Source organism: Rhododendron vialii, chromosome 2a (assembly GCF_030253575.1).
Source record: "Rhododendron vialii isolate Sample 1 chromosome 2a, ASM3025357v1".
NCBI lineage: Eukaryota > Viridiplantae > Streptophyta > Magnoliopsida > Ericales > Ericaceae > Rhododendron > Rhododendron vialii.
In genome coordinates this window covers 35,691,669-35,706,736 of record NC_080558.1, presented here as the reverse complement: position 1 = coordinate 35,706,736, position 15,068 = coordinate 35,691,669, and the positions used below count along the sequence as shown (strand labels likewise).

Here is a 15,068-nt window from a genome sequence, read left to right as displayed (position 1 = left end):
CGCTTAACTCTTTTATTTTAACGTTTTGGTGGATTGCTGGAAGATGGACAGAACGACACGAGGAGGACCACTGTCTGCTAATATGAAGGTAAAATGCACTTGTTTCCATCATTATTGTTGTACTTTTCTGTTTTTTTTTGTTTGGTTAGTTTGTGTTATTCTCCACTCACTGGCCACAAAAGACGTGAAATCTGTGATTCGGTTTATCAAATGAGGACAATTTTACGAGAGGGACATGTTTGTGTTTGGAATGTGTTCATAACTTCAAGGTGTTGTCTATGTTACATAGAGTCATGTTAGAGTGACTTGGCAGGGGACACGGCCCGGATACGCGCACAGACACAATTTCTTAAAAAAAGGGAACATGGACACGGAAAAATAAATAATTGAATAGATAATATTTATCTTATACCAGTGAAAATATTGTTAGATGTATAAGGATGAAAAAAGCTTCAATATATATATATATATATATATAGAGAGAGAGAGAGAGAGAGTTAGGTTCCGGTGAGGGATCCCTCATTTTATTAAAATGCGGGACACCCCTTCCCGATTGAATTTCGATGATCCGAGCCGCTCAAAGTGATCAGAACGTGATTTTAAGGGTCCCCGTGAGAAATTAGCAAAAAAAATGACCGGGAAGGGCTTCATCCGAGTAGTTTTCATTGAACGGTTAAAAAAAAACTGCTCGGATGACGCCCTTCCCGGTCATTTTTTTTGCTGATTTCTCGCGGAGACCCTTAAAATTACGTTCTGCACACATTGAACGGTTCGGATTTTCAAAATTTAATCGGGAAATGAAAGTCCCTCATTTTAACAAAATGAGGGATCCCTCACTTGAAAATTCCTCTATATATATATATATATAAAATAAAATATAATATAATATAAAACTTGTTTATTTTATCATATTACACTTTTAATCCATAATATTTGAAGTAATACACATTCACTCCAGAAAAATTAAAAAAAGTGCATATTTAACCCCAACCGTGTCCCCATACGTGCCCCTCCCGTGTCCCCTCTGTGTCTCTAATGTGTCCCCCTAAAATATTTTCCTGTCCTTTGCGGGTGGACACGTCGGCCTCTATGAGTGTCGGTGCTTCATAGGTGCTGGTGTTTGTTCAAGCTGTTAGACTTATGGATTATAATATTCACAGATTGCGCGTATTCGAGTTGTCTATGTGACATAGTTCAATGTTGTTGTAAAACCTCCTCCCCTCCTCTCTCTCGGCTGCAAAAGAATTAAAGAGTGCATCTTGGCCTAACTCTTAGGTATTTTAACATTTTGCTGGTATTGCTGAAAGATGGACACAGAGACGCGAGGAGGACCACTGTCTGGCTGTCTGCTAATCTAAAGGTAAATGCAACCGTTTCAATCATTATTGGGATATTTCTTTTGTTTTTCACTTGTTTGTTGGTTAGTTTGTCTTTCATGATTCTTCTTTCTCAGCTAGCTTTTGGTTGATTATTCTCCACTCACCTAAACATTGCGATTCGGTTTCTGAAACGAGGACAATTCTGCAAGAGGGGTCATGTTTGGGTACGTTGTTATGTGTTGTCACTTCATTTTATCGTCTATGTTGCATAGACTAAGGTACTATAGGGTGCTGACGTGCGCTCAAGCTTCATGACTTTGACATTAGAATACATGTACATTGTTTGATAATCAAATTGGATTGAGAAGAGAGATGATTTTTCTCTCCCATCCATGACAGGCTAGAGATTTTTCTTTCATTGATAACGTGGGCTTATTTTTTTGTTGAAAATCATGAAAAATAAGGGGAGCCAAGTGTCTAAATTGGGTACAGGTGTGGTGTAAGACATGCATTCCACACAAGGGGTGGTGTACTGGTGTCATGTCCATTTGGTAACGTAGAGGAAATAGAAGAGTTTATTAACGCTGGTTGTTGGTGTGAAATTTCTGACCTGTTATGACCTATTAGCTGATGTGGCTCCAACTTGATTAATAACCTATTAGCAGATGTGGCTCCAAGTGTCTAAATTGGGTACAGGTGTGGTGTCAGACACGCATCCCTCACCGGGTGTGGTGTTATATCCATTGGGTAACGTAGGGGAAATGGAAGAGTTTATATAACACTGGTTGGAGAGAAATTTCTGAATTATTATGACCTATTAGCAGATGTGGCTCCAACTTGGTTAATAACCAGTTGGAGAGAAATTCCTGAACTATATACTCCCTTCGTCTCTTTTTAAGTGTCTTGCTTCATAATTCTAACTTATTAAAAATATATTATCATTATACCTTTCACATCAATTCTTTTCTCAATTTTTTCTACTTACCCATCATCATTACACTTTTACTCGCTAACTTTTCAAAATGGAATATACTTTTAGGGACAAAATAGTCAATGTACCAATTTTTATCGACTAACTTTACAAAAATGACACTTATTAAGGGACAATCTAAAATGGAATACTGAATTCTAAATAAGGGCTGGATGGAGTATGATCTATTAGCAGTTGCGGCTCTAACTTGGTTAATATCCTCTGACAAAAAACTTTAAAAAAATTGCACCACATGGTGTTTGGACAGCTTATTGATAGGTCAGCACGTCTGCATGTTTTTTTTTTCTCCTTTCTAAGAAAGCAGAAAAATGTCATTGGCAATAAGAAGTAAAAAGACATACAAGCGCTAACATCAAAAAACTGACTAAAAGTACCAGGCTTTGAACTAACTTATTTTTGTTATTTATGATTTTCTTTTGGTTTTTATGTCAAAATATCGTACTTTTCAGACTTGTATAGAACTGATAATTAGAAGATAAAATTATGGATTGAACTTGAAATGCGTTTAGAAACGACAAAGATAATTTAAAACAATGTCTGTTTTGCATTGTTTTGTCTTCAGTGAATTTTTAAAGCTTTTGATCATACTTTTTTTTTTTTTTTTCTTTTTTAGATTTCTCTAGATTAGCAAATGCTTAATCTAATTATTTTTGGTGTGAAACTAAAGTTTAGAAAAACAAAATAAAAAACTGAGAAAAATAATTTAAGCCAATCCTAACATAGAAAGCCCAGAAGGACCGTACAAAAGTCTTCCCTGGAACAGTGGAGATCGGCCAAACTTGGATTCAGGTCCCCTTCGGTTACCTCTCTTGCATGCCCTTCTAATTTGACATTTTGAATTCACCACGGCCCATGATAATGATGCGAACCGTTTATAATGTAGACCTTTTCAAGTACCCTTCATCCCAAAAATAAGTTTGATAAGACGTTAGTAACAACGTTAGCAATTATCACTTTTGAAAAAAAATGGAAGGAGAAAATGAATTGATTCTTAAACCATTAATTTTTTTCTTGCACAAGTGTGCATTGTTAACATAGTTAGCAATATTCGATCAAATAGATTTATTATCTAGAGGTTCTTCTTCAAAAGATTTATGAGATGGAGGATTCATATCATCTTATTTGTAGGTTGGGGTGGACCCTCAAAGTCTACACTCACCTTAGGGTTTGTTCCTTCTTAATTCTCAAATTCAACACCTAGCTCCTATGTACGTGCTACCAACTCTTGTGTGGTCAGTTCATACGGTTACCTTGGTTTTAAGTGGCATCTTACTAGTAGATGAAGGAATTGGTCGTCCCTTAATTAGTTTAGTTGAAGTCTGCATAAGTTAGCCCGAACACATTTTGTTATCAAAAGAAAATCACGAATCCTAAACACATTGCCTGATTGAAAGGAGCAAATCTGTCCTGCGAGATACCCCTAAGGTTTTTTTTTTTTTTTTTAACGTGAAAAATACTAATAATAGCCCAATGAGCTATTAATAAGGTAAGAAAAGGACAAGAAAAAAATAAAGTCATCTATTTGTTAAGTGCCTTGAAAAAGTATTGACTATTGTGTATCTAAAACTATAATTTTTTTGTTTTCTTCTTGCTTTGTTGATAACTCATTGGGCTGTCAATAGCATAACCATTTTTTTTTTTTTTGGTACATCTTAAGTTCTGGCTTTTACATGTTTAAATGATTACTCATTTTGTCAAGAGGTTTTTGGCCTAACGACATCATTGGGCGACATCATTGGGTGCACATAAGTGCTAGGAAAGAGGGGGTAAGGAGTTTAACTCCTCCTCCAAGGTAGTATTAATCTAATTATGATAATAATACGAATTTTCGCCGATAGAAAAAAGACAGAGAAAAAAGACTAGTTATGCTCACTTTTAACTTGAATATGCGACGGGGCACGTGACAGTAGGCTCGTGGCAGTTAAAGGGTTGACCCAGGTGGAATGGAATATATTTTTTTAAAGGAAGTATAAACCGTCAAATATTCGTCAGTTCCTCTCAGTGGGTGTCATCACTTTTGTGCCCCTGTTTTTGGCAAAAAGAAAACAACGGCGAGTACTACTAGTAGAAAATCGGTGTAGAATAAATCAAAATAGATGGAGGATGACAAACAAAAAAAAAAAATCAGGTTAATCGAAAATCGTTTGCCACGGGGTTATAAATGTCGGAATAAATTGATTTTAATTTAAACATAAGATATTTGAAATTTTTTATAAAAATGAGCACTTCGAATCATGATAATGATATCTCGGAATTCCTCACCGAAGTGCACTACAATCCTGGTAAAGTATAGATGCGTCTGGTCAAGCCTAAGATTCTTAGGCCTTGTTTGGTTTGAGATGAGTGGAGAGAGATAGAGATAGTGATAGAGAGAGAAATAAGAGTAATAATTGAGAAAAAATTTATTAGAAATTGTGAATTGACAGAATTCAAAATCCAAATCCCAAACCAAACAAGCTATAAGAAACTTGGACTTTGATGTAGTACAACATTTTTAGTTATGGACAAGGGCAGAGTTAGGACTTTTGAATCTGTGCATCAAACTAAAAAATGAGAGATATTTCTTCCACATACTATATCTCAAATGTTTTTCAAAATATAAAATATGAATTTCACTAATAAAAGACCCTGGGGAATTTTCATATTTTAGAAATGATGCCTATCCATTGAAATAATGGTAAATATGTTTTTTTTGTCAATATATCAAGCATTTGAAAAGGCCAAAAGTAAGTTATAATTTTCAGTTAAATGAAACAAAACCTTTTTTGTTTTATAGAAGTGGGACAAATTTATAAGGTGCTTGAGCGATATTACGGTATTTGTAGGGTCAAACCTTGTTTAATTAATTTTGAAGTTGTGGGAATAATTGGGGGTCAAGTGACCCACTTGTCCACTCATGGCTCCGCCGATGGTTTTGGGCCCGCAACATCATCGGTGGGTAATGATTGAAATATTATGTGATTTATGAAGTATATATATTTGCGAAAATTGTAGCCACGACACGTATTTTCTTGACACGTATTATTAGATTCTCTCTCTCATTTCCCATATCTCTCTCCTATATATAGCTTGCAAACATGCGTTATAGTAGTGCATACAGATCCTATAGATAAAGCGTTCCTGTTGCTCAACAAAGAGGACATTTCCAGGGAACATTTTCATTCTTGTTTTCTTGTCATTTTAATTAGCACTTCCACAAAAATGGACAGAAATTTGCAACGTCAGGTTGCCTCCATGAGGAAGTCCCTCTTTGATCAGGTTAGCTTTTCTTAATTATGTGTATATATTTTGATGTGAACAAGGTGGCAAGAAACAATTTGTGGTTTCAGTTTGTTAAATTCGATCTGATTGGATCGATTGCAATTGCGCGGTAATTATAAATTATTTATTTATACTAAATCAAGTATCTCTTTGGTAGCAGTCACAGAGAAATATGTGCGAAAAGCAAAGAATTCCCACCTTATTCAAATCTTGTGGCAACCGAAACAGTACTTATAAATTGCATAGACAAAAGAGGGGCTATGGCTAATCCAAACTTTAGAAAATTGCCATGCTGCAATCTCAAATTTTGCCAATTTACCACTTAGAAGCGATGGAGCCAGAATTTACTTATAATAGGTGACTAGTCGGGACCCAATCTGACCTCCTCTTTTCCAGAAACACCTTTGATCGCCATTTTGATCCCTTTGTAAGCAGAACCTTCTCCTTCTCCCAGCACTAAACTTTCGCTAGCACAAGACAGACTCCTAATCAATCTCACACACGTTTAAAAAAAAAAAAGAGCTGCAAGTTTTAACGCGATATATATGTGGATAAATTTCAAAATATTGTCGGAGGACAATGTAGAAAGAGTGAAATTTTTATGGTGCAATAGTGAGTTTTTCAATGTGTAGAGCAGAAAATTCTTGAGAGGGAGAACTCTTTGATTAAAAATTACGAAGCATGGTGGCTTCTATTGAAAAAAAAAAAAAAAAACAATTTAAAGACACACAAGACTATTGTTGCAATTGTTTGGGAGTGCCAGAATATGGAATTGAAGATGCTGTTTTAATATGCAAAAAATAGTACCGTGGAATGCTAAAGAATGAAGTATCTTATTTTAAATGTGCTTTAATTTCCTTGTTCCTTTCGGTTTTTTGACAAATCACGTGACCCATAGAAGATGCTGTTTTTTTAGCTTAATAATTCTGGAGGATTATTCTTTTTGTCTTTGTTTAAATTTTTTCCGCCATTGTAAATTTTGCATCAATTTCTTGTGAATTACTAGTTTGTCTCAAAAAGAGTAGTCATAAAGTAAGAAAATCTGAACCAAACTAGAAAAAAAAATAGATAAAGACAAAAATAAATTTAAAAAGTATCTATATTGGATTATTTTTGTGTTTACTAAACTTTTTTTTTTTTTAAAGGTTTTGATCATAATACTTTCCCTTTTTAGATTCTTCTCGTCGACAAGAACCAATAAGCTAAAAACAAGTGACGGAAAACTAAGACCGCAAAAAAAATTTGAGTTTTAGACAAAAAAATCCTCCAGAATTATTAAAGCCAAAACAGGCCGCATATGAATACCACCCTTAGCTAATCTATCATCTCCTCTGCACAACAAAAAGAAAAAAGCAATGCCAATTGATCAATTGAAAATCAATGGGGGTACTATTGCCATTCTTTACGATACTAAACAAAAATAGCGCGCATATGTTCTTTCATTTTCTTATTTGTAACGTATCTAAATGCATGTAAAATTTATTATGTGATATTTACAGAAATCTAAAATATGTGCAATTATATATAGGGGTACCTCGATGAGCAATTTATTCAGCTAGAGGATTTGCAGGATGATGCTAACCCAAATTTTGTAGAGGAAATTGTAACATTGTTTTACACCGATTCAGCTAAACTCATCCGAAACATAGATAATGCTCTGTAAGTACGTAGATTAACTAATTCCCGTTTTCATGTTCACAATTGTTCCATGCACAAAGTAGTCTTAAATATCCGGTTGGTTTCTCGCCAACTTTTTTTTTTCCTTCGGGGTTCAGGGTGGCATGTGATTGTCATGTAGCTTGGGTGCCAATTTTGTTGGAATGCTCGCTTCTCGTAACGATTCCATCTCGCCCTGGGTCCCTTCAATCTTTGCATCGTTAATGCAAAATAAAATTTTTTTTTCTGTTCAAATAAATAATAATAATATAGATTTAATATTATGGATAAATGCAGAGAGAATAATCCTACTGATTTTGGGAGGCTGGATGATTACATGCATCAGTTCAAGGGTAGAAGCTCAAGGTACATAAAAAGGAACCAAAAACTTGTATAATCATCCAAATTTAGCTACATGGCTATGTTATGCATTACAAAGTGGTATCTTGTCCTCAATTATCATGCTGGATACAAGAATATATCCTTTTTGCCTTTTGTTACTTTGTAATTTTTTTTTTGTTAGCTCTATATATATATATATATATCAAGAAATTAATGGAGAGATTATTCAGTTCTCTTGGAGCATGCGTGCATGGCTCTCATTACGAAATATGTGGATTCCATACTAATGTGCGGTGGGGAAATGCCTCTGGAGTATTGGAATACTAAATAATCTCTTAAACATGGAGTTTGCAAACTTAAGTTGCATTTCAAGATATTTTTTTCGTTCTATTTTTTGATCAGCTAAAGTTAGTATTGATTGAGTAGTTAAAATTAGCACCTTGAAAAAAAAGTTGAACTCGTAACCTCTTTTTCTCATGGCACCGCACCCTTCATGTCGTTGGGCCAAATGCATCTTTGCACATTTCGGGTAGTTTAAGTTCACTACTGGAAAGCAATGCTATATACACAATTACCAGTTGTATGATATGCCAGATTAGATATGAAAGCAAGCAATGTTGTTCCCGGCTGTCTTGCGTTGAATGCAACTATATATTGCTTCATGGATTACTACATAGTTTTTGGACAATCAAATTCTACAAAACACGAGTTATTATAAATTTTTTGGGCGATGTGATTTAATTACACAATAATTCATTCACTCTTCTAATGGGATTGCTTATCTTACGAGATTACAACGTACTCTCATGATTTGTTTTGTGAAAAGATAATTAATAGCCGATATGAAGATGATTCACGTCACCGTTTTCTGATTCTTTCCAAACATGAAGAACAAAGCGGCCTTAAGAATATGGATCCTTATTTAAATCTTTCTTTTGATTACACGTGATTCAATATTAATGCTATTTTGGACATAATTTTCTCCATAAACGACGTGGAATAATTTTCTATGATTTATTGTTAAGATCTGAAGTTTCCGTTGGGAGTTCATATGACATTTTTTTTTTTTTTTTACAGATTTATATTTACCAAAACTTAGTTTTTCTTTTAAATGGGAGAGAGACCCCAAAGATATAGCAATGAAGGGATCAATAAATATCATCAGTACTCTTATGGTTTTGGTATTATTGAAATGGATTGTTAACAAAAGTTGTTACAGCATTGGAGCAAAAAAGGTGAAGACTGAATGCACACAGTTCAGGGAATATTGCAATGCTGGAAATGCTGAAGGGTGATTTATCTTTTCCCATTTTCTTTATTTCTGCACAATTACATATGTAATAATTAATTAATGACCAAGATCAAATTGTATTGTCATCTCATTGTTGGATTGAACTTTATAGATTCCATGTTATAAAGATGTATGTTTGGTAACCCAGAAACATGGTTATTCTAAATACAATCCATTTTGTATCGAATTATTACATAACAAGATTTGGACTCCGATTTATTGACCGAACAAATAATGAGTCAAGAACCTAATACAAGCTCCGCAGGAGTATGGTTAATTCACCTCAATAGTAAGCTCAAACAGTTAAAACTCTGTGGCAGGCAAAATTAGCAGTCTTATAAATCATGAAGTCAGAATTTTCTATCAAACAAATAGCCAACAAGTTGCCAAAACTTAGTGATGTTTTCTCTTTCTTTTTTTATGTTGTAGATGTATTAGGACATTCCAACAAGTGAAACAAGAGCTTGCAACCCTTAAGAGGAAGCTTGAAACTTACTTTGAGGTCACTCTCTCCTCTCCTTTCCCCTCCCCCCCCCTCCTCCTCCTCCTCCTCCTCTCTCTCTCTCTCTCTCTCTCTCTCTCTCCACACACATGCACACACATGCACACATCATGCCTGACTAACTCGATTCTCTTGCTCATTGTTTCGTTGATTTTCAGATAGCAAGACAAGCTGGTACTTAAACTGCATGGCCCCAAGTAATGAATACTGCAAACATGACGATGTGATGAGAACAAAGATGGCGCACATAATAACTATACTACAAAAGTTTGCGGCTGGTTATGAAATAACATCAAGAATCTCGTAGATCTCCCATGTTATCTATAGTTGCACTCATATGCATCTTTTGGTTGGATGAATGTTAGTGCTACTAATGCAACTTCACCCTTTCTTTTTTTGTTTTTCTTTTCATGGGGGGGCGGGTGTTGTGGGGTTATATATTACAAAACACGAATTAGTGAAAACAAACCAAACAAGCAATCCCACTCATGAAGGCAAAGATTTACGTGACTTTGACTAAGCATAAGTTTAAATGTACTCAACAAGAGAATGGTATTAGATGATTCACTACGACGAATAGAGATTAGGACAAGCTGACTATATCCGAAATGATCGTAGCCAAAATTCAAGACAATTTTCAACATATCTCCACCTCCATCGAACCTTACACCATAGAGCAATCCTCTCACTTGCTACTCTTCCGAAACCCCCTAGGGAAAAATCAACAACTTCAAACCCCATTCAAGTCCAAACAAAGCTTGAACTAGATAACAGGAATAGGCTTAGTCATCATACCTACTAGATTATCCACCATTCTAATTTTTTTCCTCAACTTGCTTCTGCGAGATGATATCTCCGAAAGAAGTGGTATATAATATCAATATGCTTGGTTCGCTCATGATACATAAGATTTTAATCAAATGTATAGCACTCTGACTATCACCAAATACAACTATCACACCTTACTAAAGACCAAACTCGCCAAGTATACCTTTTATATAAGCAATTAACCACAATGCCTCCTTCACAACTTCAGTAACAAACATGTATTCCGCCTTAGTAGACAAAAAAGCAATTGTAGTCTGCAAAATAGCTTACCAACTAACCGCACTAAGAAAGAAATTAAGCAAACTCATACACTGTCAAGATCTCCTCCTAAGGTGGTCACCAGCGAAATCAGAATCAATAAACCCTTCACTGCCTCTCAATGTGTCTTTTCCAAATTGTCCATATACTGACTAACAATTGGGTTAGCATATGGAACTTGCAACATGTGCTTTCATGTATATGTTGTCACAAAAAAGTTTGATATAATTGATGTCCACTTGTAGCCGAAGGAATAGTCATAAACTTCGTCTTGCATTGCAAAATTGTCACAACCTCGAACCTAGAATTAGTCGAGTCCTTGTGACTGGCCGATGAGTCTCATCCAGGCCTCTCTTCAAAAATAAATTTGGAGACAATGACTTATGCAAAACCTTAACTAAATGATTTCAAAATTTTTATTACAAAACCATAGTATTCTGAAAAGAGAAATTTTTTTACAACATTTACACAAAAAGAAACAACAGGCATGTCCCAAGGTAGCAACAACTCCATTTCTATTCTCTATTATCTGTGAATTTTTTTAAAAACTAATTTTCATAAGCTGAACTCGTGTGAGATACAAATACTAAAATTACACATTTTTACCATTGAAACAATTCATAACGTAAATGCTTGTATAATCTGAAATAAATAATCTTATGATGTATCATCCAACAACTTAATCTTTCTGTAGGAGAGCGGGTCCTCTTTCTGTATGAAATGATCAAGTCACTGGCCACTAGCGTATGACGTGCACCCGTAACATTTACCATTGAGAGACATATAACATTTACTACTGAGAAGCGTAACATTGACATAACATTTTCGAATAGGCGTAACATTGATGTAAATAGGCTTAACGTGTGCATACCGTATGTACCCAAAACTATTGAGAGGCATAACATTTATCATTTAGAGGTGTAAACATTTACCACTTAAGAGGCATAACATTTGTCCAACATAGGCTTAAGGTATATAGTTATACGGCTTTCGGATAAAGCTAGAAATCATTTCATGTACACAATCTATATTATAAAATCGAGCGCTATCTGTTGAAAATGTCTAAACATATAAATGAGAGCAATCTGTACGTACAACCGTTAAATCACTTCACATTCAGTTTATAGCCATCGGATCATTTCTTTTTTAAAAGATACAGATAATTTTCTCCTAATAATTCTATCCCTCTCTATCCTCATTTTTTAGGCAATGTATGTCGATGTAAAATAATGTTGCCTTATATGATCAAATATGAAAATATCTCAAAATGGTAACTAACGCAGTTTTGTTTTTTTTGCTAAGCAAAAATATTTTATTAATTTTTGAGGAAGAAAACAAAGATTAAATGGATTTCGGGCACACCGGTAAAAATGCCACCCGAAAACCAACACCACAGGATGACAAGAAACCAACCGAACCAAAAAACCTAAAACCATGAAAACACCACAAGGGACAAGCCCGCACACCTAAAACACCAAACCCAAAACATGACAAAGAACTACAAGCAAAGAAAGCCCAAAATAAAGACCAGAGAGAACAAAACACAGCCTACACCTACACTCGAAAACACACAAGACCAAACCCGAACCATAAAAGAAACAACCGACAGACCAAGATCGAACCACAAAAGAAACAACCGACGAACCAAGACCGAAATCCCATATAGAAACCAAAGCAGCAAAACCGTGCATTTAAAAATCCAGAGATAGAGAGGCACCTTCCTCGAAATCGTCATCATCCTCTAAATCAACATCAATCTCCAAATCATCAAGAGCATTAATTCTTTCTGCTAGAGCAATCGGGAATGTAACTGACGGAGATTGCAACTATCCCGTAGAGCAATTGAGTAGTACAGATAATTAATTTGTTTAAGTTGAGACTATGATACATTCCGACGTGTCTTTAGGTACAAACATCCGCTAGTATGACAACAAAACAAAACACAACCAAACTACTATTTGTTCAACTACTAGTAAGTGGGCCACGGCCAAGGCCCGTGATTAATTATGAAGCTAGGCCCGTCAATATGGGAGAGTGTCGTGTGGGTAAAATAAGAGATGGTCACGCTACTTACATCACTGTTAATACTCCTGTAGTAAGTTAGAAGCCGATAGTACTCTCTCTCCATCTCAAATTGCTCGGCTTTTTTTGACTAATCATGCATTTTGCACGCAAAAGATAATTTATCTATGAGAATTTGTTTTGGAATTTTTTTTACACCAATTTTCTCTTCTCAATGAGATCTTATTTGGGTGTAAAAAAATTTGGAAATAAAATTGTCCTAATAAATAATTTTTTGCAATTGCATGGAAAGGCGGTTACCAAAAAAGCTCAGGCATTTGGAGACGGAGGGAGTAAAAACTTGCTTTAAATTAAACTTCAACCAATGTTTCTGAAATTTTAGACCAAGCTTCGGACAAATTTTGATTTTTGGCTTGCGCAGCACCAACCTTTCATATGTCTCTTGCCGGAAGTACTCTTAATGAGTGGGCCCAAACAATTCGATCAGGCCAGGGTAGTTCCTAAACCATATGCAAATTCATTATTACGGGTAATTCCTACAAAGGATCGAACTAATGACGTATACAATAGTTGAATTCTTGAGTATACAATACTTGAATTTTCGAGTGTAGAGATGATACATAGTTGGTTTTAATCCTTCCAAGACTACGAGTATATACATAATATATAGGAGCATCGATCCGTTGGCAAAAGAATCCAGTACCCTAGCCATTGGCTTTTCCACAAAAAATAAGCCAAACAAACCCACATAAAAACAAAAATAAGTCAATAAGCCACGTTTTTCGTCTTTATTCAAAAAATATTGGATTTCGATCAAAATTTTATACTTTTTAGATTCCTCTCGTCATGAAGATGCAATAATCCCCAAAAAAATGAGAATAAGCCCAATAATACGAAAAAAATTTGAATAAGAACAAAAAATAAGCCACTTTGGCTATTTGTCCGAACACCCATCTCTCATGGCTACTGAAAAGGAATCTGATCGAATAGTTCGACTTGTCAATCTTTTTGACTTGCTCCTACGTACGGAACCAAGGTCGAAAATATTGAAAAAATCAATAGCACTGATTGATGGATTCCTCAAAAAGTTAATGATTAGTTATCAATTTTAGAAATGGAATGAAATATTCGGGACATTCTTTGTAAATTTGTATGTGTCATGTTGCACACAAAATTGCTTTAATTAATGGGTAGTGATAATGCAAAAACTGTTTTTGTTGGTGCCAATACTCCAATGCATAAAAGTATTGTACATTGCACATGGTACAAGCTTTTTGTACATTAGAATTTTGGCACCAACAAAAACAATTTTGGTATGATCATTTCCCTTAATGGAACGTTAAACTATAGGATTTTGTTATGTTTCTTTTAGGATAAAGAAATCATTTCAGGTACACAATACAACAACAATCCACAGCCAAACTTCTACTACTACTACTACTACTACTACTACTACCAGTGAATGGGGGCACGGGCAAGGCCCATCGTTATTTAAAAATATGTTTTTTTTTGTTTAAAAATGAACGAATTTCCGTAGTAGACATTTAAAGTGGGACAGAGGGAGAATTTGTTTGTATGTTTATTTTTGTCGCTCCCTGAAAAGCAAATTGAGCTGTAAAGTATCAATTGGACTGAAGTGTACATTGGTGGAGTTTGGGAGATAAGACTCACTGTGTGTGAAAAATAGATCGGCCACTAACGGGGTTCATTTAAAGCTAGATCAAAGAAATCCATATAGTTTGAAACTTTAATGAAGAGTGAGCAAATTCCTACATCCTAGGCTTTCACTAGTACCCCACATGATAGGTGAATCCTATCATGCACCATATATACGTGCTTTTTGATGACTCGGGATGTCAACGCCATCAATTTATGTGCACCACGGCTAATGTATCAAAATTGTGGAGAGCTTGTGGTGATGCAAAGCTACAGGCCAAGTTCACTCAAATTTCTTCTATATACGCCTACTTTTGGCGCAGAAATTGAGATGGAGCCATTACTGACAGTGATGCAGAATCTGCGTGTCCGACTTTGGTCAACGTAAAAAGTGGGTGACCATTATCCGTCCCTTATTTGCGGATCCTAACTCATGGACCCTACTTTACTTTTACCCATGTTTATGATTTTTAAAGTAAAAATAAAAATAAGATCCAAAGGTTACTTCACATTGGAATCACTATTCAGTTACCCTTGGTACTCTGGAATCAGACCATTTTGACAAAGGAAAGACAAGAAACTGCAGAAACAAGAAACAACCACATGTATTTATATTCTTCCGGAAGCAAAAAACAACCCTGAAACAAAGGAAGCCCAAGAAACATGGGCAACGTGCATCCTTCACTCGTGAATCTTGACTTTGCGTCTCCTAACGGCAAAAACCGGCTTCGTGGGTTGTGTTCATGCACATATCCAAGACAGAAACAAGTTATGTGGAAAAATAAATTCCAGGAAATTAGCGATATTAGACAGAAACACCGTTATCTATTCACAATTTGCATCGCTCTCTTATGGTAGTTCATAAAATTCCTCTAATTTGTTGTTTCATGTAGATTCTGCGGCAACCATCGTAAGGATATTTATGGCGACAAGTGACCCCAT

The 15,068-nt window shown here is 35.3% G+C and overlaps 1 protein-coding gene across 2 annotated transcripts; it reads left to right on the top strand.

Annotated features, from left to right (window-relative positions):
• Window positions 1-4,861: 4,861 nt before the first annotated feature.
• Window positions 4,862-9,677, top strand: LOC131316095 (histidine-containing phosphotransfer protein 4-like). Of its 2 annotated transcripts, XM_058345372.1 has the most exons (6): window positions 4,881-5,568; window positions 7,100-7,230; window positions 7,525-7,593; window positions 8,789-8,860; window positions 9,290-9,362; window positions 9,521-9,677. In XM_058345372.1, the coding sequence occupies exons 1-6, from the start codon at window positions 5,512-5,514 to the stop codon at window positions 9,542-9,544; spliced, it is 426 nt and encodes a 141-aa protein (XP_058201355.1). In that variant the 5' UTR covers window positions 4,881-5,511; the 3' UTR covers window positions 9,545-9,677. The 2 variants fall into 2 exon arrangements, with proteins under 2 accessions (XP_058201356.1, XP_058201355.1); XM_058345373.1 differs by lacking the exon at window positions 7,525-7,593 and having other exon boundaries at window positions 4,862-5,568.
• Window positions 9,678-15,068: the final 5,391 nt, after the last annotated feature.

Bases quoted from the DNA above. Each gene is read 5' to 3' on its own strand.
- LOC131316095 (XM_058345372.1), top strand. From the start codon at position 5,512: ATGGACAGAAATTTGCAACGTCAGGTTGCCTCCATGAGGAAGTCCCTC. The intron at 7,231-7,524 runs GTAAGTACGTAG...GGATAAATGCAG, and splicing joins CGAAACATAGATAATGCTCT to AGAGAATAATCCTACTGATT. The intron at 9,363-9,520 runs GTCACTCTCTCC...GTTGATTTTCAG, and splicing joins AGCTTGAAACTTACTTTGAG to ATAGCAAGACAAGCTGGTAC.